The sequence below is a fragment of the Canis lupus genome, chromosome 5 (genome assembly GCF_003254725.2).
Source record: "Canis lupus dingo isolate Sandy chromosome 5, ASM325472v2, whole genome shotgun sequence".
NCBI lineage: Eukaryota > Metazoa > Chordata > Mammalia > Carnivora > Canidae > Canis > Canis lupus.
This window is the reverse complement of record NC_064247.1, coordinates 63064792-63092660: the sequence shown is the minus strand read 5'-3', so window position 1 is coordinate 63092660 and position 27869 is coordinate 63064792. Positions and strand designations below refer to the sequence as shown.

Here is a 27869-nt window from a genome sequence, read left to right as displayed (position 1 = left end):
TTTTCTGTACTTTCAAAGGAGGGAGTTGGGTAGCATAACCCTTTTCCTAGTTTTTGGCTTTAAGCATCTCAACAAACATGGCCTCTTTACTCTCTGATATCCCCTGGACCGGGAGCCCCCTTGCTTTTCTCCACACGCATCTCAGGGTGCTCACAGGCATCGGACTAAGGAATGTCATGGGTTGTCTGCCGCTTTGGGCTTGGCTTTTACCATTGCCCAGTTTTCAGGGAAACCAGAAAAGTATGCCAGTTCTATCCCTGTCTTCTCAGAATACTCTCAGGGACTTTTGACGATAGCCAGATGGACTTCCAAATACAGAGTCATTCAGCTGATGCCCCAGAAACCAGCAATACTTCAAGAACTAGGAGTACAGTGATGCCTGGGTGGCTCAGTGGTTGAGCCTCTGCCTTTTGCTCAGGGTGTGATTCCCAAGGTGCTGGGATCGAGTCCCACATTGGGTTCCCCACAGGGAGCCTGCTTCTCCCTCTGCCTATGTCTCTGCCTCTGTCTCTGTCTCTCTCATGAATAAATAAATAAAATCTTAAAAAAAAAAGAAATAACTAGGCGTACAGAAATTCCTTTTGAAGAAGCTAATACTACAGAACTTGTTTTAAATAGAAACAAACCGAAATTAAGATATTGCCTACCTCAAAAATGAATTACCGTGCAATTCCTTCATTTAAAAATGTTTCGTAAAAAAAAATAAATAAAAAAAAATAAAAATGTTTCGTGTAATATATACGTACTTCTACATTATGTATATGCAGCAGACATGGGCGAGTGTTAGAGGTTTGAACTTTTTTTGTAATAAACTCATCAGGAGCAGCTGCTTTTCTTGGGGGATATTCTTTAGTAATTTCTTCATTTATTGTGGTGTTTCTAGTCTAAGTTCTCATGGGTTCAGTTTTTAAGAATGTATTAATTGGGCAAGCTTATTTAGGAATACATTTTTAAAAACATGATCTCATTCCGTCTCCTCTCTGCCTATCTCTGTTCGAGTACCTGCCTCTTTCTCTGAAGCCAAAGATCAGGGAGTGCCGGTCCAAAGGGGCCGTGGAGGCTGCCGATCAGCACTTTCTGTGGGCAGCGAGGGGGGTGCTCATTCACCACAGGGAAGGAGTGCAGCTTAATTTATCATGCCCTCTGAGCTGTATTGCTCACATTTATTTAGCTCATCACCTTTGAATTGAAAAAGAAAATGCATGTGCTCCAGCATACCTTATCCTCAGATCAGAGGTGTTTTTCATTTTGATCCAGAAAAGGAAGCATGGCCAGTTTGCAGGCTAAGCTGGCTCAGTGGGAGGCTGTCCAGCCTGCCAATATGCGAATCTCCTGGTGTCAGACTATTGGCCAAAGAGAATTGGGCAGCTCTGTATTCTGAGGCCCTGTCACATGATGATTGGGCACTCCCCCCTGGTCTGGAATGTCCTAGATGTGATAGTCTTACCTTGGCCCTTTTGGGTGAGATGTGGTTGAGTGAATGAGATGTATTTTGTTGTTAGATTTTTTAAAAATCTTTCCTTTTTTGGAAGACATTATTCTTTATGGGTGACTTGCTCTCAGTATCCAGTTTATGGCATTTGTTGTCTCTGGATAAGAGGGAAGGTAGACATTTCATGCTCTGGTTTTTCCCTTGGCCTCTCATAGGTCTGTGATGAGGAGTGGCACCACTACGTCCTCAATGTAGAATTCCCAAGCGTGATTCTCTATGTGGACGGTGTTTCTCACGAGCCCTTCTCTGTCACCGAGGATTACCCACTTCATCCATCCAAGATCGAAACTCAGCTCGTGGTTGGGGCCTGCTGGCAAGGTAATGGTCGTTGGTACCCTCTTCCCCAGTCATAGGAATGAAATCTTGCCTTGTGGCCTTAGTGGTGGAAGCAGGCTCATCTTGGTGTCTTAACCCCTGACCCTCATGGGCTTCATCTGCTTGTCCCTTCTTCCGGGCCTGGCCTTTCTGGGGACACTGATGATGCCATTGTCTGGGGCGCTCACTAACCATGTGTTACAGAACTGAAGCAATCATCACCTTTCCTGGGAACCTGGGAGGGAGCCTTTCACGGAGGGAGAGTGCAAGTGAGGGATTGTTTTGTAAATTAATCTGTTTATTGAAAAGCTCGAAAAAATAAAGAGGTGGCAGCTGACCATCAGGCACAGAACTGTAGGTGTACTTTGACCCAGGGGACTCTTCCAGAGCATTTAGTGCTGGCCAGCCCAGCAGGAATGCCGTCCACAGGTGCTGTGCTGGAAGAGACTTCCTCTCAGGACATCTCTGCTGCAAGACCAGAGATGGGATCAGAAAACCACCAAAGCGACAGTAGCATTTATTCATATGTTCTAACTGGCAGGCTGCTTGGCGGTTACCTGCATTATTTCATTAATCCTGAACAGTAAGTTTGTGGGGGAAGGAGCAGTTTTTAGTCTCATTTTATAGCCAAAGAAACAGGATCAGGGCCCAGGGTTTACCCAACTGGTTAATCTTGGACTCAGGATTTGAACCCCTGAAACTGGTGCATGAGAGCCCATGGTCTGATGGGGACCCCTTCTCAGGATAATTTTTTATTAATCTATGCAACAAAATACATAGGATTTCCAAGGTAACCAATTAAATTGAAAGACTTACCAAAGCACTAAAAGGCTAACATTTTGAAATGATAATGCCTGTGCTGCTTCATGAACAAGTGGAGAACAAGCTCTAGCGGCAGGTAATTTGGAAGTAGTGATGGGCTTTGTGATGTTTGCAGCCACACGGCGTGCTAGGAAGTAGCCATGACAGCCAGAGCTACTGTGCTTTGTAGCCGACATTCATTCCCAGAGGAAAAGCTAAGCTTCAGAAATTAGTGGAAATAAGCACAAAATCTTCCCCGCCCAAGTTCACGGACCTCCGAGTCTGCCTTCAAGGTTCACGCCCTCACGTGACCACTCACACTGGACGGGGTCACCATCACAGCCCAAACCTGCTAAACAGACCTTCTGAGTATGTTCTTCTTCCTGTAGAAACATCATACCTTGACATGGGCGAGAAGTTTGCAGAACAGCCTAATTCCCACAACAGCATTGCTTTAATTTCAGAGAATTTGAACGTCATCATTTTCCTGCAGATCCTTCTAAATTGAGAAAGGTTAAGGCAGCATTTTAGAATGAACCTCTTTAGTTGATACTCAGTTTATCTTTGGGGACAGTTAATCTATGAACCTTAAGACCGTAGACCTTAAGGCCAAGGAACAAGGGGGACGCCTGGGTGGCCTAGCAGTTGAGCGTCTGCCTTTGGCCCAGGGTGTGATCCTGGGATCCGGGATCAAGTCCCATAACAGGCTCCTTGCAGGGAGCCTGCTTCTCCCTCTGTCTGTGTCTCTGTCTCTGTGTGTGTGTGTCATAAATAAATAAAATCTTAAAAAAAAAAAAAAAAAAAGGCCAAAGAATGAGGAACAGATCATCAGGGAAATAGGAAATGTTTTAGTCGCTCAGTGTTAGCATTTCAGTCCAGAGTTGCTTCCCAAATTAAATAACAATTCGCATTGTTATAAAAGTAGGAATGCAAACCTGAGAGCTGTGCTGCTTGGGTCGAAGTAAACCCCCTATTCCCAGCTGCTTCCCGGGTCCTGTTTGTGTCACAGCGTCTGCCACCCAGTAGCCATCAGCTTCATCTCTTTCTGCCTCAGCCGCTCGAAATCCTCAGCCAGAAAACCATGCCTAAGTTCCCAAATCAAACACACCATTTATAAAATTTAGTTACCTGGCAGGAAGATCTTCCTCCTTTCAGCAGATTTGAAACCACTTTCCTTACAAATTCACGGTGGTGGGCTTGTGTGTAAGCCTCAGCCTCACGCTCATCAGCCGAAATGTCATCTGTAATGGTGTTCTCGGGGCACATGGAGGCATCATACCAGCGCAGCCTCACACCCCTGGCCTGTCCCCAGCACGTCCCCCCACTGATTCTAGGCAGGAGGTGTGGGGGCCTGTGCCCTGGGCTGTGGATGCTCCCACGACATGATCTGGAAAGTGGAGATTCTATGCTCAGTCATCAGGCTGGTGTTACTGTCAGAACCCTGGCCTGGGACCTATAAGAGGGATCAGTGGTTAGAGGCCCCAGGCCTACCACCTGTTTCTCCAGGTGAGTTCCTAAACCTCAGATTCTCCTTTTCTGTTCAGATAAAGTGAATAAAAATGCCTTCATTTCTCTGTGACTTAGGGGTTCGAGTCTAGACCAAAGTGAACTTGTTTGGAGCTCACAAAAGTACACACTTGTCCATACTCGCCATACATATACCAGGCTTTGGATGCTTACATGTGCTGTCCCATTTTGTCTATATACGTGTCCTCCCTGTCAGGGGAATGGTACTGTGGGCCTGGGGCTTGGTTTTATATTTCTGGCACAGCTCTGCCATCTGTGTAAGCAGCCTCCTTAAAATGCCCCAAGTAGCAGAGGCCGATCGGGAGTTCAGTGGACGTGCTTTTGTTCATCTCATTGTGAAGTCAGCCTGTGTTTTGGCAAGGTGGATGTACAGAGAGGAGATAAAAGAAGAATGCGGACAGGCAGGGAGGAGGGGGTGGTAAGGACAACTCTTAGGAGAAGACAGTCAGGTCCAAGCTTGCTTGGGGAATGGGAGGCATGTCTCCAAGGGGGCCCAGATGGGAATTCTTCTCTTTGTGTTTTATATTCGGTAGCTTCTCAAGACTAATTTTCAAGTTCCAATGTGAAGAGCCTAACCTCTTGGTCCTTCTCTATTGTCTTTGTCTTGCTTCTACAGAGTATCCAGCATTTGAAAATGACAATGAAACCGAACCTGTGCCTATGGCCTCTGCAGGTTGCTGGATCTTTCCCTACGGTTCACTCTTGTGTTTCATTTAAAGACGAGATATCAATTCATTGCACATTTCGCATGAGATGCCCGAGTTGCATTTTCATCCCAGACACCATCTGAGCTGCTGCTTTGCATTAAGCTCCCTCAGTGCTTCATGGGGTTGACCCTTTGCCCAGTCTGATCCCAGTTGCTGTGAGGGCAAATGACTCATTAATGCACTGCACTAATGAGACCCTCCCCACCATCATATGTACCCCTGATCCCACTGCATGAGGCTCCCTGCTGAAATCTCACAGGCCACATCAGGGAGGCCACCTCCTGCTTCCCATGTGGCTGAACCACAGGACAGGAAGAAACTCATTACTAGATACTCTGTCCTCACCAATACTAAATTTTAAACATCTGCTTCTTAGAAATCTCACTCCCTGGTGATGGCTCACAGTGTCTAAAGTCCTTATCAGGAACGAGACATGCTTGGACATTGGTCTCCTTCGTCGTTACGAGAATAAGTTCCATTTCACCTGCTTTTGGCTCCTGGCTACAGCCCCTCAGGACCACTTTCTGGGTCTCTGTCTTCCTTATAACACCGTCAGTTCCCAGTTGTCCTTAGTAGTGGGGGCCGGGCACAATGGGACTCAACCAGATAAGCCACACAAGGCCTGTTATGTGCAAACAGGGAGAGTAAGCGTCCCTTTCATCTTCCTTGTCCTGTTGGCGTGGGTTCATTCCCAAGTTTGTGTGTATCCCCAAGTGTGCTCGGTTAGAAAAAGCAGCCCAGTGCGTGACCCACCTGATTGAGAAGGCAGTGATCCGCCAGCCTGGCGCTGCTGGAAAATGTCACCTGTGCACCAGCGTGATGGGTGCAATGTAGGCCACCCTTTCCAGGGAGTGGTCAGTTGCACAGGGATACTCATGGGACCTCTTGGCTTCTGGGCGTCAGGTGAGGGACCCCCAACACCTCTTGTCTCCAGGTCACATGCATGATCATAAATGATTTAATTTCTCCATTGCGCTTCCATGTAGATTGCAAGGCTAACAGGATTTGGTACTAACTAACCCGCATGTCCCTCCATCAAGCTGCCACCACTGGTAACACTGCGTTGAAAAGTGAAGCAGGAGGCCCCGGGCTGTGCCCATAATAACTGCCTGCTTTGATCCGTGTGTCCCTAAGGTGGTGACCTGCACATGACCCAGTTTTTCCGAGGTAATCTGGCTGGCCTAACCATCCGTTCTGGGAAACTCGCGGACAAGAAGGTGATTGACTGTCTGTATACCTGCAAAGAAGGGCTGGACCTGCAAGTCCCTGAGGACAGCAGTAGAGGCGTGAAGGTAACCCTGGCATTCCCTCACACGACTTCCTTGGCTCACAAGTATGCAGGCCATTGGCAAAGGATTGATATGTGATTGATCCTGGCTTGTTTTTACTCACAACATCTCCGACCCCAAGTGTGTAGGGTTTTTTCCACTAACCAGTTCCCCAACTCTCCAGGCACCTGTGAGGGTCCCACATTTGGGTTCACTTCTGACACTGACTACCTGGAGTCAGCACAGACCCTACAGGTGAGGGCTCAGCCCCATGAGACCACCCCCCCACCACAGATGCTTGTGGCAAGTGTCAGGCCCTTTGGTTACCCACCCTTCTGTCCAGTTTGGCTACAAAGTCAGGGATCCCCAAAGTCCCCCCACCTTTCGGTTTCAGTAATTTGGTTGACCTATCCAGAAAACTGCAGAAAACACTTTGCTTACTACCACTGGTTTACTATAAAGAATACCACTCGGGAACAACCAGATGGCGACAAGGCAGAAGGCAAGGAAGTAGGGAACAGGAAGGAGCTTCCCCACCCTCTCTAGGAGCGCCACCCTCCCACACACCCCATCATTCTGGGGTGTTTATGGAGCTTCTGTATGTAGGCACAGCTGGTTAAATCATTGGCCAGAGGGTCAGGGTTGGGACTGAAAGTGTCAGCCCTGTAGTTACACGGCTGATTTCAGCAGCCAGCTCCATCCTGAAACCATCTCAGCCACCCAGAGCCTGCTCGTTAGCACAGATGCTGGTGTGCTTGGAAGGAGCTTGTTACATGTAACAAAAGGTGCTCCTGTCACTCAGGAAATTTCCAGGGTTTGGGCGGACTCTGTATCAGAAACTGGGGACAGAGGCCAAATAGATTTATTTCTTTTTTTAAGTTCTCTCTATACCCACATGGGACTCAAACTCATAGCCCCGCAATCACAAGTCACAATACACTGAGCCCGCCAGGTGCCCCTCTATTATGCCACAGATATATTTGTGCCTTCGGTGTTTATCCTTGAAGAAAGGGTCTTGTCACTGTGATTATGTGAGCTATTTCTCGCCAGGTCACTGATGCAGATCAGTCCCCCGCAAACCCTGTTTGCCAGCATGTGTGTGGTTTCAGTTTCTTACAGTTAGAACCCTTTTTCTCTTCCCTTTCTGGCATGATTTCAGATCCATACCAACCCCAGTCAGTTGGCATTGACCTTGGAGGGAGACGATGTTGGGGAGCTGGATAAGGCCATGCAGCACGTCGCCTATCTGAACTCACGGCAATTCCCCACACCTGGGATCCGAAGACTCAAAATCACCAGCACGGTCAAGTATGTGCTGATTTTTAACTATAAAGCTGCCTTTCCTCATGACTCTCGAGAAGAAAATGTGTATATTTAAGTTTTTAAGACAACCCAGCCTCCCTTCTGTAAGGACAGCTGAGCCATCGCTTGTTACTAGAGGGTGTGGACAGTGTTTATGAATGGTGTCGGAGGCCTGTGCCTGGCCTGTGGCAGCCTCTGTGCTCCCGGTGCTTGGGGGATCCAGTCAGTTGCAATCCATAGGCCATTGTGTATGTAGCTTACAAAACCGCTTCTTGAAGCCCTGACCCTTGCCTCCTCCATCTCTTGTTGGCAGGTGTTTTAACGAGGCCGCCTGCATCTCCGTGCCCCCAGTGGATGGCTACGTGATGGTGTTGCAGCCGGAAGAGCCCAAGATCAGCCTGAGTGGGGTCCACCATTTTGCTCGAGCGGCTTCTGAGTTTGAAAGCCCAGAAGGAGTTTTCCTTTTCCCCGAGCTTCGGATCATCAGCACCATCACAAGAGAAGTGGAGCCTGAAGGGGAAGGGGACGAGGACCCCACAGGTAACACCTCTTCTGCCTGGAATAGTCACCCTCACCTTGGCTCCAACCCAGGTGGCTGAGCCCCCACAGCCACTACTTTCCTAGTGTGTTGTGTTCTTCTGAGATTTTTAAGATTTGAATGTTTTGATGTTATTCTTCAGTCTGCTTCCAGAATCTGACCCACAGTCTAGAGTTCATTATGCTCTTTGGAAACCCACCTGAAAGAGTCCTTTCCTCCTTTTCTGGCATGATGTCCAGATCTGAAAGGATCTGGGCCGATTGTAGGGGACACTGTGGCTCCTGCTGGCTGCACAGGGGCTCCCCATTCTTAGGGCTGCCTGGGGACCAGTCCTCCCAGACACATAAAGCACCCCGATTCTTGAATGGGCCTCTGGCGTCAGTCTTTTAAAGGGCTCTGTGAGCTCCAGGAGAGCCAGCAGGCCACCCAATGTGACTGGCCTCCCTGGGCTTCCCGGCCTCTGCTAAGGGTGCTTGGTCTGTTTTTGTAGTTCAAGAGTCGCTGGTGTCTGAGGAGATCGTGCACGACCTGGATACCTGCGAGGTCACGGTGGACGGGGAGGAACTGAACCCAGCCCAGGAGAGCCTGGAGGTGGACATGGCCCGCCTGCAGCAGAAGGGCATTGCAGTGAGCGGCTCCGACCTGGGCATGGTCTTTACAGGTGAGCAGGCCAAGGCCCAGCTGGGGGCAGAGTGTGAGCCTCAGCCCTGGGCCCGTCACCTTCAAGCTCTGGGAGAGTCCTGGAAGCGATGGTAGAGGAGAGGCTCACCAGCATCGGTGTGGGCTGCACATGTTCTCCTGGCATGAAGGGAAGTACAGGCATCACCTTACTGCCTGTCCTGACAAGGGGGTGGAAGTCAGGCAGGTGATGGCACCCCCCCTTGGAGAGGGGCAGACGTGCCCACACACTTGCATTTCTCCCCGCAACCAGAAACCCAGAACATGTGCCCTCATGGTCCAGCCACCCCTGAGCCTGACTCTAGCCTACCCCTGACCCTGGCTTTGACCCCAGTCACCAGGAGATCTTTGCACCCTCTCCCTATAGGTGTGGACACCATGGCCAGCTACGAGGAGGTTCTACGCCTCCTGCGCTATCGGAACTGGCACACCAGGTCTCTGCTTGACCGGAAGTTCAAGCTCGTCTGCTCGGAGCTGAATGGCCGCTATGTCAGCAACGAGTTTCAGGTGGAGGTGGGTGCAGGGCCCCCTCTGGGAAGGGCCAGTGGTGGGTGATTTGGTGCCCATCCACCTACGGCCCTTATACTTGCAAACAGCATTTTTAGAACATTTATGTGGCAACTGTTGGGGTACCTCCCAGGTGCGCTAGCCTTTCTGGGGGCTGCTGCAGGTCAGACCTGCAAGGTTTGGGGGGCAGGGTGCAGCTGGTACACCCCTTTCGTGGAAGTCTGAGGAGCCTTTGGAAGGAGGTGGTTAGAGCCAGAGGCAGTTAATACCTCCTGAGTAGGGCCAAGGTGGTTTGTTGAGATTTGATACTGCTTGAGAAAGAGCAGTTCCCGGGGAACCAAAGATTCTTTGCAGACTGCTGGCCTGGGGAGAGAGGGGTCCCCGTGTGGGCCTGACCTGGAGAGAGGGGTGCCAATGTGGGGCTGGCCTGGGAGAAGAGGGGTGCCAACATAGGGCTGGCCCAGGAGAGAGGGGTGCCGAAGTGGGGCTGGCCTGTAGAGAGGGATGCTGTGCTGTCTGCTGAGCCTGGTGGTGGTGGTGACTCAGGGCATAGTGATCAGAGGGTGCTCACCCTGCTCTGAAGTCTTCCACAGGCCTGGACGGCAGCCCCTTCATTATTCAGGGCCTCTGTGGTCTGGCGAAATGGGCCCAGAGTGATTTTCAGCAATTGAATTTCTGCACGGTGAGCTCAGAGCAGCAAATGCTGGAGTCACGGTGCCGAAGAATTGAGGAGGGTTTTGTTTGAGCCACAGGGTAACAGATTTGAAAGGAAATAAATGGTTATGATTTGTGCTCTTTCATGTGGTTGTGATTTGGGGGAAAAGCGGGAAAATGGGCTGTGCTGGTGCTTCCCGCAATGAAGGACGGTGCTGGTGGCTTTTCTAGTCTTTTGTGGACAGGTTCTTTTTATGAAATACAATAAAAAGGAATTCTTAGAACAGCGCTCTATTTCTGGGATGTGTGACAGTATCAAGCACTCAGGATGGTTTCCAAGAGCTGACCCTTGATTATGTTCTTTTCCCTTGTCGTCCGCTCAGCAGTGCTGGTCCAGGGACCCCTTTGAGTTGCGCTAGTCCTGGTCGCTTCTGAGCCACATTTCTGCCCTGGGCCTCACTTGGACTGCTTTGTCTCTCTGCTACAGGTGAACGTCATCCACGCGGCCAGCCCCATGGAGCACGCCAGCCACATGGCTGCCCAGCCGCAGTTTGTCCACCCGGAGCACCATGCCTTCGTTGACCTCTCGGGTCACAACCTGGCCAGCCCCCACCCGTTCGCAGGTAGGATTGTGGGCAGCCGCAGGGCCATCTGGGTCAGGTCTGGGATGGTGGGGATGCTCTCCCACTTCCAGCCGGGAGCCCAGCCCCCAGTCCCAATAGCTACAGCCGGCTGGGCTCTGTGATTCTGTGCCACCACGAAGGACTAAATAAAGCACCAGCAGGGCAGGAGGTGGGCAGCCCACAAAGCATCCACGTGTGTGTAGGGAAGATTGAGGGCACAGCCCTGTCTGGGGCAGGTTCCGACATCACAGTCCTGTGTCCTCTCGGTTACAGTTGTCCCCAGCACCGCCACTGTTGTGATCGTGGTGTGTGTCAGCTTCCTGGTTTTCATGATTATCCTGGGAGTGTTCCGGATCCGGGCTGCACATCAGCGAACCATGCGGGACCAGGACACCGGGAAGGAGAATGAGATGGATTGGGATGACTCTGCCTTGACCATCACTGTAAACCCTATGGAGGTAGGTGCGGGCAGGCAGCCCCCGTGACCAAACACCACTGCAGGCCAGGGCCTAAGCGACACTCGTCCTGGAAACGCAGCATGGCCCTGGCATCTCCCCATTTACGTGGCTTACATGTCCCTCGATCCACGTGACAAGTTGGTGATGGGCAGGTGTTCCTATTCCTCAGGCAGGCAAACTGGGGGTCCAGCGAGGCCTTACTCCAGCTCGTGCCACCCAGTCAGTGTAGAAACACTCCCTCCATTTGACAGACCCTGGGGGTGGTGACCAGAGCTGTTTTTGCTCTCATCTGGGATGGGGTGACCTCCAGCATAGTCCAGCCCTCCATGGACGTGGAGTGTGATGCAGCGTTCCCTTTCTCCACGGCTCCGGCAGGTGGATGGCAGGGGAGGGGACATTCGGATCATGCACCCAGGTGGGGCCCAGGGGCTTGGCTCATGTGCTGTCTCTTTATCAGACATATGAGGACCAGCACAGCAGTGAGGAGGAAGAAGAGGAGGAGGAGGAAGAAGAGAGTGAGGATGGGGAAGAGGAGGATGACATCACCAGTGCCGAGTCGGAAAGCAGCGAGGAGGAGGAGGGGGAGCACGGGGACCAGCAGAACGTGAACAGGCAGCAACAGCTAGAGTGGGATGACTCCACCCTCAGCTACTGAGCCACGAGGCCGCCCCCCCACCTGCTTCCTGCTTCAGGAGACTCTGCCGTCACGTGTCCTCCCGTCCCCAGGGTCCACGGTGTACAAATTCATTCTGGCCAGTAGGTCTACAGACCCTCCCTGTCGCCGCCCACGCGCCTGTGCTTGGTGTGTAGGCCCCCCCACCCCGCTCCTAAGTTATGTGGGAAACTGCTGCTCGCTCCCCACGGCTCACGCTGTGCGGCCCCCTCGCGCCTCTGGAGAAGCTGCGATGACCGGACTCGTTGGCAAAGGGTTCAAATTGCTCACTCCCACCTCGTAATCCTCTTCTCCCTTTTTTTTTTTTTTAAGTTTTTATTTTTTTCCAAACTAGTGCATGTATAAAATGGCAGAATGGGGGTTAAATATGTAGATGACAAACTGACTTTTTAATATTTTGTAAATAAAGTGGGATTCCTCGTGTCCTCCGTGCTCGTGTCACCCAGGACTGGCATGCCAAGTGAAGCTTGAAACACAGCGCAGGAGAGACCCCATGGGCTCCTGCCCCACCCTTGCCCCGAGAGGAGAGGGGGCTGCCCTGCTTGGGCCTTGCTGGGTGTACCCCCTCAGCAGGGTAGCAGGCAGTTAGGGGGCACAGACTTGCCGCCACCCCCCCTGCTGCTCAGCAGGAGGGCACTGGATCAGGGACCCCACTCTGGAGGCTGGAAATGGCCGGGGCTTTCTTTTGGGATTCTTCCCATTTCTGACTTGGCAGAGGGGAGAGGGTGCCCGGGTCCCTGGCCTCACACACTCCTCCAATGACCGGCAGCTCCTTGCGCAGGAAGCTGGACTCCTCGTGCGCAGCCTTGGGTTCACACCGACTAGATGTCCGTTGCCCTGCTGGTGAGTGTACGTGTGGATGGTGCAAAGCGTCTGGCCACCTGGTTTGGAATCAGAACCCACCTGAGGGGTCCATACTCAGAACGTCTGAGGACAGACACGCTCCCAAGGACGCCCCGTGGCCCAAAGGCAAAGTGCCAGCTTTCCCTCCAGCAGCCCCAGAGGTAAGCCCCACTCCCCAGGAGTGAGGAGCCCTGCTGCTCGGCCTGGCAGGGAAGGAAAAGGAGAGGACAAGTCATGAGCTAAAACCCCTATGGCACTTCATTTTTAATTTACATGTAAAATTTTAGATTTCTAAAACTGGGGGAAAATAATTTTGAATACTGTTCTGTGATCATAACTGCTAGTTTCGAGGACAATGCAGCTGTCCTGCGTCGTGTGTGGCCATCCTCATGTACTGTCACTGTAGCTGCTCTGTGTAGACAATGATAGATGCTAATGCGGACTCCGCGTGGTGTCACTTTCCAGATGTGTATATTGATGAGGTCAGAACGTGTATACACTACAATAAAGTGCTGGTTCTAACTCCAGTGGCAGAGTGTGTCAGGTTTTGTCCTGGTTTTGTTTTAATCTTGCATCCTCTTGCTTTTTGGTTTTTGTTTTTTGACCTGATAACAACATAAGAAGGCTTTTATTTCTTCTGGTATGCTTTTACCTCTCATGTCAGGGCTTCACAGAGTGCTTGGTCTTTAACCCACATCTCTTGTGTTGAAGTCACCTTCCCCATAGAGAAACATTAAAAGACTGAAAAAAAAAAAAAACTCTTCTTGCCAGCGCACAGGCATGGTACCCGAGCCAGAATGCCAGGAAGCGCAGAGACGTGTTTCAATAAATAACATGACATAGAGATATACACTCGTCTTTTCCTATTTCCAAACTGGCGAGGTGGGGCAAAGGAATTCAGCACTTAGATGAGGACAAGAGTGTGGTCAGTGGTGTTCTGGGGGCGGCACTTATTGCCTTTGGACTGCACCTAACCAAAAAAGGTCAGCACCTGGGCTATTTTTTTTTAAGCCACGCACCTGTCTAGAGGGCAGCCACCCCAGCTCTGCTGGGCCTTGAAAGGCCTTCGAGAGACCAGTAGTGTCGCTGGGTGTGGCCCAAGGCGGCTGCTAATACATTAGGATCACCGTGGGCTTTGAGAAACCCAGATTCCTCGTCCCCTCTCTAGCACTGGCTTCAGATGGCTGGGAGAGGCCCAGGAACCTGGCATCTCTAGAGCTCTTCACATCCACCTCAGGCTAAGCCTGAACCGCTTCAAGCAAACTGTACCGTCAGAGGAGAAGATTCCACCCCAGACCCACCTCACATTTCTGGTACCTGATTCCTCACAGCAGGTTCTTAAAAGGGAGAGTTCTGGAGATCAAGTCCTCCCACCCTCAAAACCTGCTTTACGAGGGCAGGAGGCAGATAATTGCACAAAGTACTCTGACCTGCTTGCACCTGCATCCATGGTTGAGCTCCATCAAGCTCAAATCTTTTTAATGTCTTGAGGACCAGCATATATTATACTTTATGGGGTGGAGGCCATTCTGAGCCATCAAGGTTCAGTACGTAGTTTGGCTATTTTTTTTCTTACCCGCAAACAAAATCGCTTTACAGCAGAGAGATGAGAGGATTCCCGTACCCAAGAGTCACTTTAAAAGTGGAAAGCAAGCATCCCTGAATCTAGAGGGTACCCAGGCTTCCTCTGGGAGCTGCCCAGCACTCACTCAGTGGAGAGAGCACGAAGGTGGAGGGGGTGAGCGGAGTCGTGGGGGCCCCGTCTACATGGCGGGTGCCAGCTGACCGCCAGGAGCCCAAGCCCATGCAGCCCGGCAGGAGCCTGTGAGGAAGGCAGGCTTCCCGGCGGCGGGGAGAGCAGTCTTTGCTGGGTCCCGATTCACCAGCTGGAAGACTCAGGGTTACAGTCCTTGGCAAGATGCAGCCTCCCAGGAGCCCGAGCCCCACTCACAGTGTCATCTCATCAGAGCCCTGACCGGGGGTGCTGGAGGGCGGCACCCACCCCTGCGCAAAGGATGCATTTCCATGTATGGCTGTTTAGTTCCTGAAACATTTCAAGTCATAAATAAATAACCATTGTAAACAAAAGGCAATTGTGTAGGTTCTTTCCCATGGGGTGCAGTTCGGCTCTTCGGCCCCAAAGGGCAGCTGAGGGTGCCTGGTTCCGGGGCCCAAGGGTTCCCGAAGGGGCCGCTATTGCCTGTTATCTTTGGACACATTGTGGGCCAGCCAGTTCACTTTGGTCTTCCAGCTCTCCCGGAGGGCTTCGTTAAACTTCACTCGGAAGTGCTTTAGAGCCTCCTCCTCTGTCTTTCCCAACGCCAGAGAGTCCTGAGGCAAAACCATCAAAGCAGTGAGCTCCACCGGAGGAAGGGGGCCACTGGGAGCTCAATGCCGCAACCCCTCTGCCCCCAACATTGTAAATTCCCTCCTGAAAGAATTTGCAGGAAGGAAATCAGGAGACACCCACCGACCTCTCCCCTGGGAAAAGCTCTTGGTTCTGATCCCAAACCAAGATGGGCCTCCTGACCCACCATCAAAGTGAGATGCCAGCTCGAGCCAGGAAGTCTCGGCCCCCTGGGGGAGCGGTGGGAGACATGTGGCCTTGTCTTCTGCATTGGAAACTAACTCCAGGGGGAGGGAGGGGGCAGCTTCATTCTGCATGGACCAGGCACCAAAGAGGGGCTTGGGGCTGACCACCCTCATGAACCCCCAGCTTCTCCCAAACTGAAAAGACACAGGGAGGAAAAGCATTTTAAACAGAGAGGGAGTGTAACTAATTCAGCCCTCTTGTACAAGAGGAGCCACAAGAGGGTGGCCCAAGGGAGGTCCCAACACATATGCAACAGAACCAGGTTGTCTCCACCAGACCCCGCGGTTGGGTCACAGGTGGCATGAGGAAGCCACACTGGGGATGCCCTGTGGGCTCCCCCATGCTCAGGGCTCCACAGGCCGCAATGCCCAGAGGTGGGCCTGGGGGAGGTGGGGGCTACCATCTGCCTGGCATTTACCTTGAGGTACTGGATGTCTTTGGAGCAGCTGAGCTCAGGCAGGCCGGCAGCCCGCATCAGGGCAAAGAGGTGGAGGAAGAGCAGCCCATGGCGCCGCAGGATGGTGTAGGCTCGCTCACAGTAACCTCGGAATCTGTGCAGGGGTGGAGGGAGGTGGGAGGCAGGGCTCTGGGTCCTCCCAGCCATTCCCACCCTGCTCTCACCCTGGAAATAGCCCCCACACCCTCCGGTCACCCCCACCCCAGCTTCCTCTTATAGGACCCGACCCTGCAAACCCTGCACCAAGCCTGGTGCCCCCCTCCCGAGCATCCTCACCTTTCAAATTTCTCACTGTTATTCGTCTTCCCTTGCTGGATCACGTGCACAAAGTCATATGTGAGGATGAACGGGACTCGCTCACGGTTGATTCCAAACTTGGTCTTGAAATTACCCAGAAAGTGGCCAAAATCGATGTGGAACAGCTAAGAAGAAGGAAGGAGAAGCATCAGACAGGAGAGTGCCTAGATGGGGGTAGGGGGTGCCCGGAGGGATGGAGAAAGCCAGAGGAAAGGAGCCATTGTCTGCCCCTACCTGCCCATTCTCGCGGATCATGATGTTGTCGCTGTGCCGATCACCGATGCCCAGCACGTAAGTGGCCACACAGTAGCCGGCACAGGAGAGGGTGAACTCCTCAATGGCTCGATCCAAGGCCTCCCTGTGTATGCGTTGGTGGGAAGGGGGATTCAAAACCATGACGACCATTTCCCAGCAACTTCTACCAAGAAGCGGGGGCTACGTCCCCTCCCCTTGAGTCGGACATTAGGACTTGCTTGAACCAATGGGCCATGGAGGAGATAGTGTTGGGCTCATCCCAGAGCCCAGACCTTAACACCACTTTGCAGCTCTTGAACCTAAGCCGGTGCCACGGGAAGAAGCCAAGGCTGGTCTGATGGCTGAGGGGAGGCCACATGGAGACACATGACTGGGGCCATCCGGGCCAGTCAAGCAACCAGCAGCCAACAGTTGCAGGAGTGAGTCCAGGCCAAAGAACAAGGCAGCTCAGCCAGCTCAAGCTACAGATTTGTGAGCCCATAATAACTGGTGGCTGTTTTATGTTCCTAAGCTGAGAGTTGTCCTTACATGGCGATGGCTAATAGACACCAGGGTGGGGGGATTGAGACCTAACCCACCCCAACAGACCAGACCTGCTCCTCGGCTGAGCCCAGAAGCCATGGAGATGGTCATGGGCCCTGTGCCTCACTTTTGACTCCTAAACTACACTGCACGTCTTGGAAAGGAGAGGGTATCTGCCCCTAGGACCCAGAGCCTACCCTGGGTTCTTGGACTTGAGCCAGTTGAGCAGGGCATCCTTGTTGAAGGCAGCTGTGGCCGCCATGTTGCTTTTGTTTAGCTGGATGTTGGCGATGGTGTCCGAGTGAAGCACCACCTCGATGAGGCCTGTGCGGTCCCCGGTGGAGAGGCAGCCATAGGGGGTCATCCTAGCCAGGTGGGAGGAGAGACAGGGAAATGCCATGGCCACCGGCCGTCCCAGGGGGCACCTGACACCCCGCCCCCGCCCAGGGGAGCTCAAGACAGCAAAATACCCAGAGGAGATGCTGAAAAGGAGAAGAGAGGTGTTGAGGAGGAGTCTTTGACTCCTGGAACTCCGAAGGAAAGCTCCTTAGAGAGGTCAGCACTTGCATGCAAGGTGCATAGAAGAGACGGCTGTGCTGTGGCCAAGCTCAGGTTTGCTCAGAGAAAAATCCGGGTGGTTGGAAGAAGATGCCACTGCTTCCCAAGATAGGGCAGGAAGCCAGGCATGCATGGGGCACAGGAAACAATGGAGCCAGACAGATGCCAAGCGCCAGGCCTGACCTTTTCCACTCTTACTGTGGCCCTGTCTCTTCTCTGGGCCCTAATTTTAAATTGGTCTCTGCTCTTCTTAGAACAACCCCTTTTCCAACTGAGGTGGCAATGTTGGCTTTGACAGAGCGTGCCTCCTTGGGGACAGGGTCCTAGGCCTGCAGGAAGTGCGAACGGATGACAGGAGGGCCTCTCACCTCAGGTCCAATCCCTCCTGCTTCCACAGGACGTCCATGAGCTGGATCATCTGTAAAGTCAGCATGTCCTGGCGGAGGTCTGTCCCCCAGAAGGAAGAGTGTGAATTTCTGGTGGGCTCTCAGCTCCCAGCCTCGCCTGGGCCCGAGTCCCAGGACCCCTATCTCCCTTCGGGGTGCAGCACAGCACACATGGGGATGGGGGACCCAGGCCCCAGTATCCCAGGACCCCATCTCCCCAGCTTGCCCTCCCTATCCATCCCCCACTGCCTGGGGCATAGAGTGGCACGCGTCAGGGTGGGGGGCCCAAGCATCCACAGATCCCGCCCTGAGCCAGCCTGCTCACCGTCCCCATTCTTGAAGATGATGCCCACGCTGCCATCACTGCCTGCCTCCTCGTTGCTGTACATGACCCACAGGGGCTTCATCTTAGAGTCCATGAAGGTGCACTGCTCCACGCTGTGGGCCAGAGAGCAGTCAGCAGGGACCCCTCTGCAGGGCGTCTGGCAGGGCGGGAGGTGGCCCTGCAGGGGGGCTCGGGGCTCACCAGACTTCAGCCAGCAGGGTACTGGGGTCCAGTGGGGACTGCAGGTTGGAGAGGGCCTCCAGGTAGGCCTCCTGGCGCATGCACAGGTGCATCAGCTCCTTGGTCTGGGGCTTGGTGGTCTTCTGGGAGCTCACTTTGACAAAGTCGTTTAGAGCCTTCAGTTTGCTCAGCGCCTCCCCCTGGCAGGGAGAATAGGACAGTGGTGTAGGAGGCCAGGAAGGGCGCTCTGAGCCCTGGCCCAGGGGAAGGACTGGGCAGGGGGAGTGTTGGGGGAGTGGGCAGGGCCTTCTAAACGGCCAGCCAGAGCCTGGCAAAGGGCAGGGCCTCAGGGCTTGAGCCTCACCTGCTTCATGAGCACCTTCATGTGGTGGGTGCTGCCCCTGCAGTAGGCCTCCATGATGAGGCCGAAGCGCAGAGCCACGGATGGCACGTGCATCTCGGAGCTGGAGGGAGGAAGGGAGGCTGAGCCTTGCTGCACCCGCGCACCCAGCCAGGCGACCATGAGGCCAGCAGGCCAGGGGCCCCTCCTCCCCGGGGTCCTGGGGAGACACGGGGGGCCACCAGGTCCACTACCGGAGGTGCCAGAAGAGGAAGTGGCCAATCTTGCGGTTGGCCAGGGCCCGGTCCAGCAGGAACTTGGTCAGTTCGCAGTCGAGGTAGGATTCGTACTTGAGCACCTGCACCAGCTGCAGCAGGTACTGGAAAAGCTCATCGTCCCTGTGGACAAGGGAGGCGGGCCTCACCTGAGCAGACCCCAGGCCTGTTCAGTCCTTACCGGGGCGCGGGCTCCACCTTCCAGGCGGCGGGGCCCAAGCAGCCCTCCCCAGCGAGCAGGGAGCCCAGGGCTCGCAGGACTCACGTCAGCTTCCGCAGAGACTTGATGGCGAAGGAGCCCACGTGGCGGTCCGGGAAGCTGAAGTCCAGCAGCTCCAGGGCGCTCAGGACGGGCAGCTCAGGCCACGAGCACAGCAGGTAGAGCATCTGGGGGGGCCCGTGGTCAAGGTGGTCAAGGTGCGATCGGGCAGGAGGCTCCCCCGCCCGCCCCCGACCCCCGCTCCCGCCCCTCCCCCCACCTGGGCCACATCCTCATGCTTGTTCCACTTGGTGACCAGCAGCAGGCGGGCCAGCGCCTCGGGGAAGCGCTCCTGGACCTCGTGCCGCATCTTCCACACCAGGTCCTTCTCGTGCTCATACAGCTCCCCGGACCCCCGCCGCTCCAGGATTTCCCGCAGCTGTAGCTGCTGAGGGGTGCAGGCAGGGTGAGCTGCGGCCCAGCTCAGCACCCCACCACCCACAGCCCCCAGCTCACCTCCTCCTCACTGAAGCGCCCATGCTCGCCGTGTCGCCCCAGCTCCAGAATCTGCAATAAGCGGCCTGATCTCAGTGGAGACCCCAGCCCCGGGCCAGGCCTGACAGGGCCCTGGTGTGGGGGGGTGTCCACCCCTCAGCATCCCTGGCCTCGGGCCCGGCTGCTCTCAGTGGTGAGGGCTGCCTCATGCCCAGCATCCCCAGCCTCCACCCCACAGGTGCCAAGAGCATCTGTCCCATTAGCTATGACACCCAAATGTGTCTTTGGACATGGCCCCAAGTCCCCTGGGAAGCCAAGTGGCCCTGAATGAGAACCACTGCCCTAGAGCATGTTAGGATTCCGGAGAGTTAAAGAAGTCCCCAGATGTGTGTGGTGACCAAGCCCCAGCCCTGGGCCGCTCAGGGGATGGTGGGGGGAACCATGCTCTGGGGAGCCCCGGGGGCAAGTCCCAGACCCTGAGCGATGAGGAGGCTGACCTTGTCCAGGGTGGGGTAGTAGACGGGGTAGGGAGCCACCTCAGGCAGGCAGATGACCAGGGCCGCTGCGCTCTCTGTGTTGGGGTTACTCCGCACTGTTCCTGTGGGGTTCAGCAGCTCCCCTTTCTCGTCTGGACACAGGGACAGATGGGAGTTGCGTGGGGGATGCCACCATCTGGGAGCCCGCGCACCCCGAGCCTCTCCCTTCACCGGGCCGACCTGGGACGGAGGGCCACATGTACAGGCAGCATTCACCGGTCTTGAGCTGGTCCTTATAGTCAAACAGCATGAGGTTGGCCCAGGCGATGGGGCAGTCCTGGGAAAGACCACGGGCGGGTCAGGGCCAGCCGCCGAACAGCCTCCGTTTGCTCAGCTGCAGGGTGGGCGTAGCCTGCAGGCCAAGCTCCCCTGCCCTCCCCTGGACTCCCTGTGAGGAAGCTGGCAAGGTCCAGCACCTCTCAGCTCCCTCTGCCCTCAGATGCATCCCTACCCCCTGCTCTCAGATGCACCCCTACCCCCTGCCCTCAGATGCATCCCTACCCCCTGCTCTCAGATGCACCCCTACCTCCTGCCCTCAGATGCACCCCTACCTCCTGCCCTCAGATGCACCCCTACCCCCTGCCCTCAGATGCATCCCTACCCCCTGCTCTCAGATGCACCCCTACCTCCTGTCCTCAGATGCATCCCTACCCCCTGCCCTCAGATGCACCCCTACCCCCTGCCCTCAGATGCATCCCTACCCCCTGTCCTCGGATCCATCCCTACCCCCTGCTCTCAGATGCATCCCTACCCCCCTGCCCTCAGATGCATCCCTACCCCCTGCTCTCAGATCCATCCCTATCCCCAAGCCAACCACACCCGCCCCAGAAGGCTAGCCCAGCTCAGCGGTGGCTCAATTGGCATGGCTCAGTGGCAAGTCACATCCTGGGCCTGGTGACTCAGTGCCGACCTACCACTCCTTCCCTGCAGGCTGCTGATTCAGGCCACCCTGCTCCCTGTGAGGACAGTGTCTTGGTCCTGCCACGCCACAGAGCTGCCTGCGGGTTCCTACCAGGCCTAACGGCTCAGGCCCGATGTTCTGAGTCACCCTGCTCACCAGCCCTAGAACCCAGAGCCATCACATGCCAGGGGTGGTGGCCGGGGTGGGGACCCAGGGCCTGCCAGCCCTCCGGGGGACCCCCATGCCCAGGGCATGTGCCTGCTGGGAGTGGCCCTGGGCTGCAGCATGCCCACTCCGGAGGCCTGGCCCCCGCTTCCCAGCCTGGCCCACCCACCGCCTTCTTGGACTTCTTCTTGGTCGAGCGAGCCTTCTTGGCCTTCTCGATCACAGCATAAAGTGCAAAGCAGAGACGGGCCATGCGAGGCAGGTCACACACGTTGATGTCGAACTCCAGTCGCTGTTTCCACACAGGCTCTGAGCACACGCTCACCTCCGAGCTCGACACCGTCTTGCACAGCGTCTCATTGCCGTGGAAAAGCCCAGCCTGCACCACCAGCTGGGGAAGACACAGGTGTAGGTGACGGGTGGCCGAGGCTCAGCCTCCCTCGCCTCTCCAAGGTCCTCCCACCCACGTAAGGCTCAAAGCTCTGAAACGTCCTCCTTTCACAAGGGCCTGAAACCCACTTCCCGCTCGGAAGAGTGGCACAGAAGAGGGCCAGCTGACTGCTTGCTGGGTCACAGGGCCACAGGGTGAAGGGGAGGGCACCGCGGGCTGTGTATGGGCTCCCCACGACTCTGTGGGACCTCAGGGCATGTCGCTGCCCTGCTTGGGGCTTCAGTGTCCCCACCAGGGTTTGGGAACTCCAGGGGGCCCTTCTTGCTTTGATACCCAAGAACTCCTCTCACTGCTCAGAATTGGATGAGCCCCGTGGGCAGGGAAGGACTTCATGCCACCTGGACACCCCTCCCTGCCTCCTCTGACTCCACCATCACGGCCCTCATGGCCCTCCGGCCAGTGTTCCATGCTATTAGGGAAACCCAGACGTGCCAGGCTCATGAAATCAGCCCAAGAAAAAGTGCTCCACATGGGACTCTCGACCTCTGAGGACTCAGGTGTAACGTCCAACAGATGGGACAATGAAATAAGCACCTTGCTGGTTGTCCTGAGAACTGAGGAAGATGGGTGTGTGAATGGCCCAGAGAGGGCTCGGCCCCTAGGGGTCCAGGCAGCACACCTCCCGAGGGCCCCCTGGGAGTCCCATGGCCCTGGGGACAAGCCGGACCTCCTCCTCTCCCACACCTGTCACCTCCTAGACTGCAGTTCCCACATCCCTGGGCCTGGGCCTGGCCCCACAACTTCCACCAAAGTCAAATACCCAGAACTCACTGGGCCTGGTTTCTACGAATTAGCCTCTCTGGCCGGCCAGCCTGCTCCCCTCCCCCCTTCCTGTTTTGAAGCGGCTCACAACCACCCCAGGCAGGGATGCTGGGTAATGTGGTCAGGTGGCTTTCATGTGACCCCCCCCTTCTTCCTCTGCCACCCCTTTAGACCACAGCCACCTTGTTTGTGCGGAAAACATCCCCCCCTCCCCCCCAGGAGCCCCCTACCTTCATCCGCTCATCGGCATTCACTTTGCTGCCCTGGATCAGCTCCACGCAGAAAGGCTGCTCCAGGGACCACAGGGACAAGGAAGAAGGCTGGGGGGGGGGGGGGGGGGAGGGCCGTCAAAGCAGAGGAATCCAGGGGAGGTTCCCATGGCTGGCACCCTGGCCACCAGCAAGGCCCATAGCCACTCGTGGGTGGGGTGAGAGCATTGCCGGTTTGTGACAAGGCTCAGGTGTCCACCCACAATACTGCCCTTTGCCAGCAAACCTGCCGTGCAGGTGCCCCAGGACCCCTAGCTCCACAGGGCATGGAGTTCTCCCTCTGCCTAGCACAGGGGGACGGGAGGACATGAGAAGGGTAGCCCGAGAGCAGGCCGGGGGGCTGCCCTGAGAAGTTCAGACAGCACCCCACAACCCAGCACACCAGCGTTGTGGGCGCTGGCCAAGCTCCAGGCCCAACTCTCAACATTGAGCAACCAAGGAGCATGAGATGAGGGGCCCTGGACCCACTGCCAGCCCACAGCGGTTGCCACTGTGCTCTAGGGTTGAACAGTGGCAGGGAGGAAGGGACGGATGGGAGGGTAAGCAGAAGGCACCGGCTCACCTTCTTCATGGGAATGGGGGGTGGTTTGGTGCGTGGTTTTTGGACTTGGGGGGCAGGGTTGCTCTGCTCGTCCCGCATGGCGAGGATGGAGGAAGAGTGCACCATGGTCAGGTGGGGGGTCAGCCCGCTGTGCAGGCAGCTGCAGATGTACTGAGATAGGGGGGCAGAGTGAGTGGTCGAAGGGCAGCCCCAATATTCTCTGGGTAACTGGCCACCCGAGGACTCCCCGACACTGACCACCGCCTATCCCAGGCCCTCCAGGCCTGTCCTGCAGACTCTTCTGCCCCCACCCATATCCTGAGGATGGAGCCCTCCTCGTGCTCACGGGGAGGGCAGCCCAGCAAGGGCACACTGTTGCTGTGACACCCAAAGGCCTGTCCCATCGTGCTGGAGAGGGGCCAAAGGCCCAGCTGCCCATACCACCTGGGCCCTGGCACAGGCTACGGGGACCCCAGGACCTGAGCGCAGGGCCTCTCCCACACCCCACCCCTTACCTGGAACTGGCAGAGGGGGTAGCTGCCATACAGGTACTCGTGCTTCCCGTTCACCTGCAGCGTGTAGTCCTCCGGCTGCTCCACCAGCGGCTGCCGGAACACCGTGGCCTTCTTCCGGAGGGCACAGGCCATCAGCGCCAGCGGCACATCCTTGGTGGACACCTGGAAGGTGAAGCTCTCCTGCGGGGAGGAGGGAGGGTCAGAGCTGCCTAGGTGTCTGTAATAGGTCCCCTCCCACATCGCCTGCAACTCGAGGCAGAGTCTGATGAACACACACTGCCGACACCTAGGAAATCCTTACTGAATGAATGGATGGACCAATGACCAAGGCCACCTGGTCAGTCTGCCTCACCCAGCTTGCCCGGTGGGATATTTGCCTGAGTCCCTCGCAGGCATGGATGCCCCACTGGGAGGAGGGTGAGTTTGGGATGCTGGTGGGGGACGGGGAAGTCTCACGGGGAAGCATCCCCTGCAGGCACAGCAGCCTGGACACTGCAAATGGGCTGGAGTCCCCAGCAGGAGCCAGGGGCTCACCTCGCTGCCCTCGAACTTGACGTTGACCAGGAGGGCCCGGCTGGGGACCCGCAGGGTGCCAGGCCCCCAGCTCCGGGCGGAGGGCTCCAGCTGCAGGGGGAAGCAATACTGAAGCCAGGCCTCCCAGCCCAGTTGCTGCCGCCGGGCGGCCGCCTCCTCACAGAACTGGCGCATCTTGGTGCGAAAGTCATTCACCTCAGGGTCCCGCAAGGAGTCGAACTCATGGAGGCCTGAGAGGTGGGGAGGCTGGGTCAGCAGGGAGGCCAGGGCCGGGGCTGGGGCTGCCCCACCTGCACGCGGGTCACCTTTGCCGATGAGGAGGCTGATCTGTGAGTTGACAAGCTTCTTCACCCTGTCACCCTCTCGGGCCACCAGGCGCAGCACTGGCAGGAAGGGTTGGATGTCACATAGCCGCCGCTGCTCATCTTCCAGCTCCTGCTGCTCCGCAGTCTGGTTGACGCAGGTGAACACATAGGCCTCAGGGTCGCTGAGCATGTGGAAGAGTGGCTCATACTGGGCTCGGTGCCACAACACCTGAGGGGACGAAGGCCGGTCAGCCCCTCCAGCCAAGGTGAGCAGGGCCACAAGGAGACGGAGCTGGCCAGAGGCTGGCCTCAGTCTGGGTGTCCCACCCTGCACGACCCTGACCAGAGGGCAAAGGCAAGATACCCAAACCTTGTCCTCTCCAGACTCCCTGAGCCCTGACCACTTGGGTCACCAGGAGTCTCCATTTCTGCCCTTCTGTGGAGGGTGCCTGGTATATGCTAAAAGTCAGTCCACAGTCTCCCCTGTATGTTACCCTTGAGAGACAGCCAGCAGGGCGTGACCTCCAGGCACCCCCCAGCTAATCCTTCTGGGGTTCATCACCCTGATTTCTAAATGTTGGCCACTAATTCAGAAACGTTGAACCCACAGAGAGAGCCATAAAATCCTTCATGGGTTGTGTTAGTGTGTGCCTCAAGGACGAGGGGTCCCACAGGCCCCTGGCAGAGCCATCTAATGGTCGAGCTTTAGTGCAAAGGTGTTCACCACTGAGTCACAGAGAAGATGGAAAAGGAGAAAATAGCCCTATTTGTCTTCCATGGGGGATGGATAATTATGGTCCGTCAGCACAAAGGGACAGTTCAGAGGTAAGGGTCATGACCCAGAATCTAGGGATACTTGTATGAATAGGCATAGAAAGTTCCAAGAGACACGCAAAGTAGGGGGAAAAACCCAAGGTATGTAACAGCAGATGTGATTCAAGTCCATTTCCATAAAAACAACTCTAATAAACATAGTAACCAGTAGAGACCAGGATTTGATAAAAGGAACTAGAGTTTACAGGCAAAACCTGGTCCACTCCTAAGTTCTTAGAAGACAGCCAGGCCCACTCATTTACATGTTGTGTGAGGCTGCTCTGGCCCTACCCCAGCAGAGTTGAGTGGTTTCCACAAATACCAGATGGCCAGCAAAGCCTAGAATATTTACTAGCTGGCCTCTTGTATAAATAAAAGTATGAAGGAATTAAAGTTGAATTGGAGTGTGTGTAGGAACCCATGTGTTTCCCATTTCTGCACTGTTGGAATTGTAGTAGCATGCATGTGTGGTTCAGAAAAATCAGATTACCCTTAAAATAGAGTTAATCATTTGAAAAAGATGTTACAATGTTAACTCAGAAAAAAATAATCTCAAAGTTCATAATCAGAATTATTACAAAAAAAAAAAAAAAAAAAAAAACCACTCCATAGAAAACAGGAAACAGCCGAAGTGTTAACTGTGGTCGTCTCCTAAGGGCTGGATCACAGGTGATTTTTTTTTCCTTTTACTTTTTCCTATTTTCCCAAATCAATGTGTCCATATTGTTTTTGAAATGGAAAAAAAAAAAAAAATCAGCAATTTAATTTTTAAAGAAATCTCCCAGGAAGGGGAGATTAAAAAGCAAAACAAAAACTCAGGGATGATCCACTGCTTCTTTCCCTTTTTTGGTCCTGCTCCCAAGTATAAACTTTTAAAATTCTGAGCTGAGGACTTGTCCTTTAAAGTGGGCATGACCTACTAAACCCCACACTTCCTAAGTGGGACAAGCCCTTTGAAAGATCACAAGACAATATCTACCAAATATTTTCCAGATGGCTAACCCTTTGACTCAGTAATCCACCCTGAAAATTATTCAGCAAAACCAAAAACTCTTTCCAAAGATGATGTTTACTATGATGACAGCTCTACAGAGAAAAGATTGATAAGACTCTTTTAAGTGGCCGTGGACGGGGAGTGGTTCCAGAAATGATGGCACAGTCATGGAGAGAAGGAAAAGCCACCATGGGAACCACACCCTGGAGCTCCCAGTGGAATCCAGGGAGTGTAATCCTGCCATGATAAAGGGGGAAGCTGAATTCAAAATGCCAGCTGGGCTCTAACTATAAGCTTTTAAACCAATTTTAGATATTATCCATCTTTTACAATTAGTATTGTACGATCTCAAATCTGAGCCCCAGTGTCTGTCTGTCTTTCCCTCTGAGTTCCAAGCTCTAAGGTCAGGATCGTGTACCTTCTTGATGGTGCTGAGGTTGGCATTCCGGGACACAGGGAAATTCAGATAGACCCCAGTGGGCAACAGGAAGTCAACAGCCACACTCTGATTCTCCTCCTTGGTCCAGAATTCCATGGGGCAGTCAACCCCAGGGGGCATCCTGCTTCTTCACTTCTCAGACACCAGCTTTCCTGAAAAGGAAGGAAAGGCAAAATGGGCCAACCCAAGGGTGTCGACTGAATCCTTGGAAAGGATCCTCTGGAAAACAGCATGGCAGGAGCTTTGGTGGCAGGAGGTTGGGGAAGGGAGGTTCCCTCCCATAGGCACCCAAAGCTCACCTCCTCCTGGGCCTCATCCTGCCTGGAGTGGCTTGTGGCTCCCACTGCCCCCAGACCCCACCTCACCTCTCATCACACTCTGCATCCCTCACCATAGTGACCCAAAGTCAAGACACCAACACACCCATTCCAAATCACTTTTTCTCAAGAACACACACATGTGGGAGACTTCCCTCCATGGGCACCAGCTGTCAGAGGTGGGGGATGGCAAGGTCGCTAGTCAGACAACCTAGGACAACCCAGGAATTACTTCCAGTAATTCTTGGAAACTTTCTAACCAGAAACCAAGTGGCTTAAAAATGGCTTTGGCCATCAAAAAATTTGTTGAAATATCTAAGTCATAGCAACCCCTCCCCATAACAAAATGCTATAGACACAATTAAAGGGCTTTTGAGTCTCTCCCCGCTCCAGGCTACCACCATCTGGATTCTGGTTGTTTATAATTTCTATGCATGTTTTTATACTTTTCTTGTACTAATATGTATCCACAAACAATTCCTAATATTTTTGCATGCTTTCAAACTTTGAAGAGCAAATAGCGAGTCTTCTGTAACCTGCTTCTGACAGTCCACATTCCATTCTTTAGGCTAATCCATGCTGATACATGTAGCTCTAGCTCATTTATTGTAACTCCTGTGGTATTTCGCTGTGTCCATAAACCACAATTTATTTACCCCTTCTCTTGTTGATGAACACCAGGGTATGTTTCTACTCTTTTAGGTTATTACAAACAATGCTACAATGTGTATCCTCAGACATCTCACTTTGCCCCTGTGTAGAGTCTGGATGAGTGTTGTCCAAAGAAATACAATGCGAAACACATGTTGTAAAGTCAAAGTTGCTAGTAGCCACATTAAAAAAAAAAAAAAAGTAAAAAAGATAAAATTAAGTTGAGTCCTACATTTTGTTTAACCCAATATACCCAAAATCTAGTCATCTCAGAATGTCATCAACATAGCAAAATTACTCATGAGGCATTTTACATTCTTCTTTTAGACATCAGGTCTTTGAAAGCTGGCATGTATTTTTTACTTCCAGCACATTGCAGTTTGGACACAAGATTTCCATCAGAAACAC

At 54.1% G+C, this 27869-nt stretch overlaps 2 protein-coding genes across 17 annotated transcripts in view; one reads left to right on the top strand and one right to left on the bottom strand.

Moving 5' to 3' along the window:
- Window positions 1-12913, top strand: part of LOC112646872 (beta-catenin-interacting protein 1) — a 155555-nt gene extending 142642 nt beyond the window's left edge. For 4 of the 6 annotated variants that reach the window (XM_025427230.3, XM_025427231.3, XM_025427234.3 and 1 more), the window contains 10 exons: window positions 1648-1810; window positions 4752-4808; window positions 5977-6134; window positions 7270-7418; window positions 7726-7952; window positions 8441-8611; window positions 8996-9141; window positions 10277-10412; window positions 10686-10870; window positions 11328-12913. In XM_025427230.3, the coding sequence (XP_025283015.1) occupies window positions 1648-1810; window positions 4752-4808; window positions 5977-6134; window positions 7270-7418; window positions 7726-7952; window positions 8441-8611; window positions 8996-9141; window positions 10277-10412; window positions 10686-10870; window positions 11328-11525 (1590 nt within the window). In that variant the 3' untranslated portion in view covers window positions 11526-12913. The remainder of the gene's footprint in view (window positions 1-1647; window positions 1811-4751; window positions 4809-5976; window positions 6135-7269; window positions 7419-7725; window positions 7953-8440; window positions 8612-8995; window positions 9142-10276; window positions 10413-10685; window positions 10871-11327) is intronic. The other 2 variants (XM_025427232.3, XM_025427233.3) reach the window with 1 other exon arrangement.
- A 918-nt stretch (window positions 12914-13831) lies between these two features.
- PIK3CD (phosphatidylinositol-4,5-bisphosphate 3-kinase catalytic subunit delta) overlaps window positions 13832-27869 on the bottom strand; it is a 51874-nt gene continuing 37836 nt past the window's right edge. For 6 of the 11 annotated variants that reach the window (XM_049109551.1, XM_035715800.2, XM_035715797.2 and 3 more), the window contains 22 exons: window positions 26473-26645; window positions 24248-24476; window positions 23943-24172; window positions 23409-23588; window positions 22915-23064; window positions 22314-22403; window positions 21040-21261; window positions 19985-20081; window positions 19766-19896; window positions 19290-19340; window positions 19054-19221; window positions 18840-18961; window positions 18554-18697; window positions 18324-18423; window positions 17981-18159; window positions 17780-17892; window positions 17437-17515; window positions 16708-16875; window positions 15968-16091; window positions 15713-15858; window positions 15398-15530; window positions 14760-15113 (listed from right to left, as the gene is read on the bottom strand). In XM_049109551.1, coding sequence (XP_048965508.1) covers window positions 14775-15113; window positions 15398-15530; window positions 15713-15858; window positions 15968-16091; window positions 16708-16875; window positions 17437-17515; window positions 17780-17892; window positions 17981-18159; window positions 18324-18423; window positions 18554-18697; window positions 18840-18961; window positions 19054-19221; window positions 19290-19340; window positions 19766-19896; window positions 19985-20081; window positions 21040-21261; window positions 22314-22403; window positions 22915-23064; window positions 23409-23588; window positions 23943-24172; window positions 24248-24476; window positions 26473-26613 — 3336 coding nt within the window. In that variant the 5' untranslated portion in view covers window positions 26614-26645 and the 3' untranslated portion in view covers window positions 14760-14774. Of the gene's footprint in view, window positions 14718-14759; window positions 15114-15397; window positions 15531-15712; window positions 15859-15967; window positions 16092-16707; window positions 16876-17436; window positions 17516-17779; window positions 17893-17980; window positions 18160-18323; window positions 18424-18553; window positions 18698-18839; window positions 18962-19053; window positions 19222-19289; window positions 19341-19765; window positions 19897-19984; window positions 20082-21039; window positions 21262-22313; window positions 22404-22914; window positions 23065-23408; window positions 23589-23942; window positions 24173-24247; window positions 24477-26472; window positions 26646-27869 lie in introns of those variants that run through there. The other 5 variants (XM_025427222.3, XM_025427228.3, XM_049109552.1 and 2 more) reach the window with 5 other exon arrangements.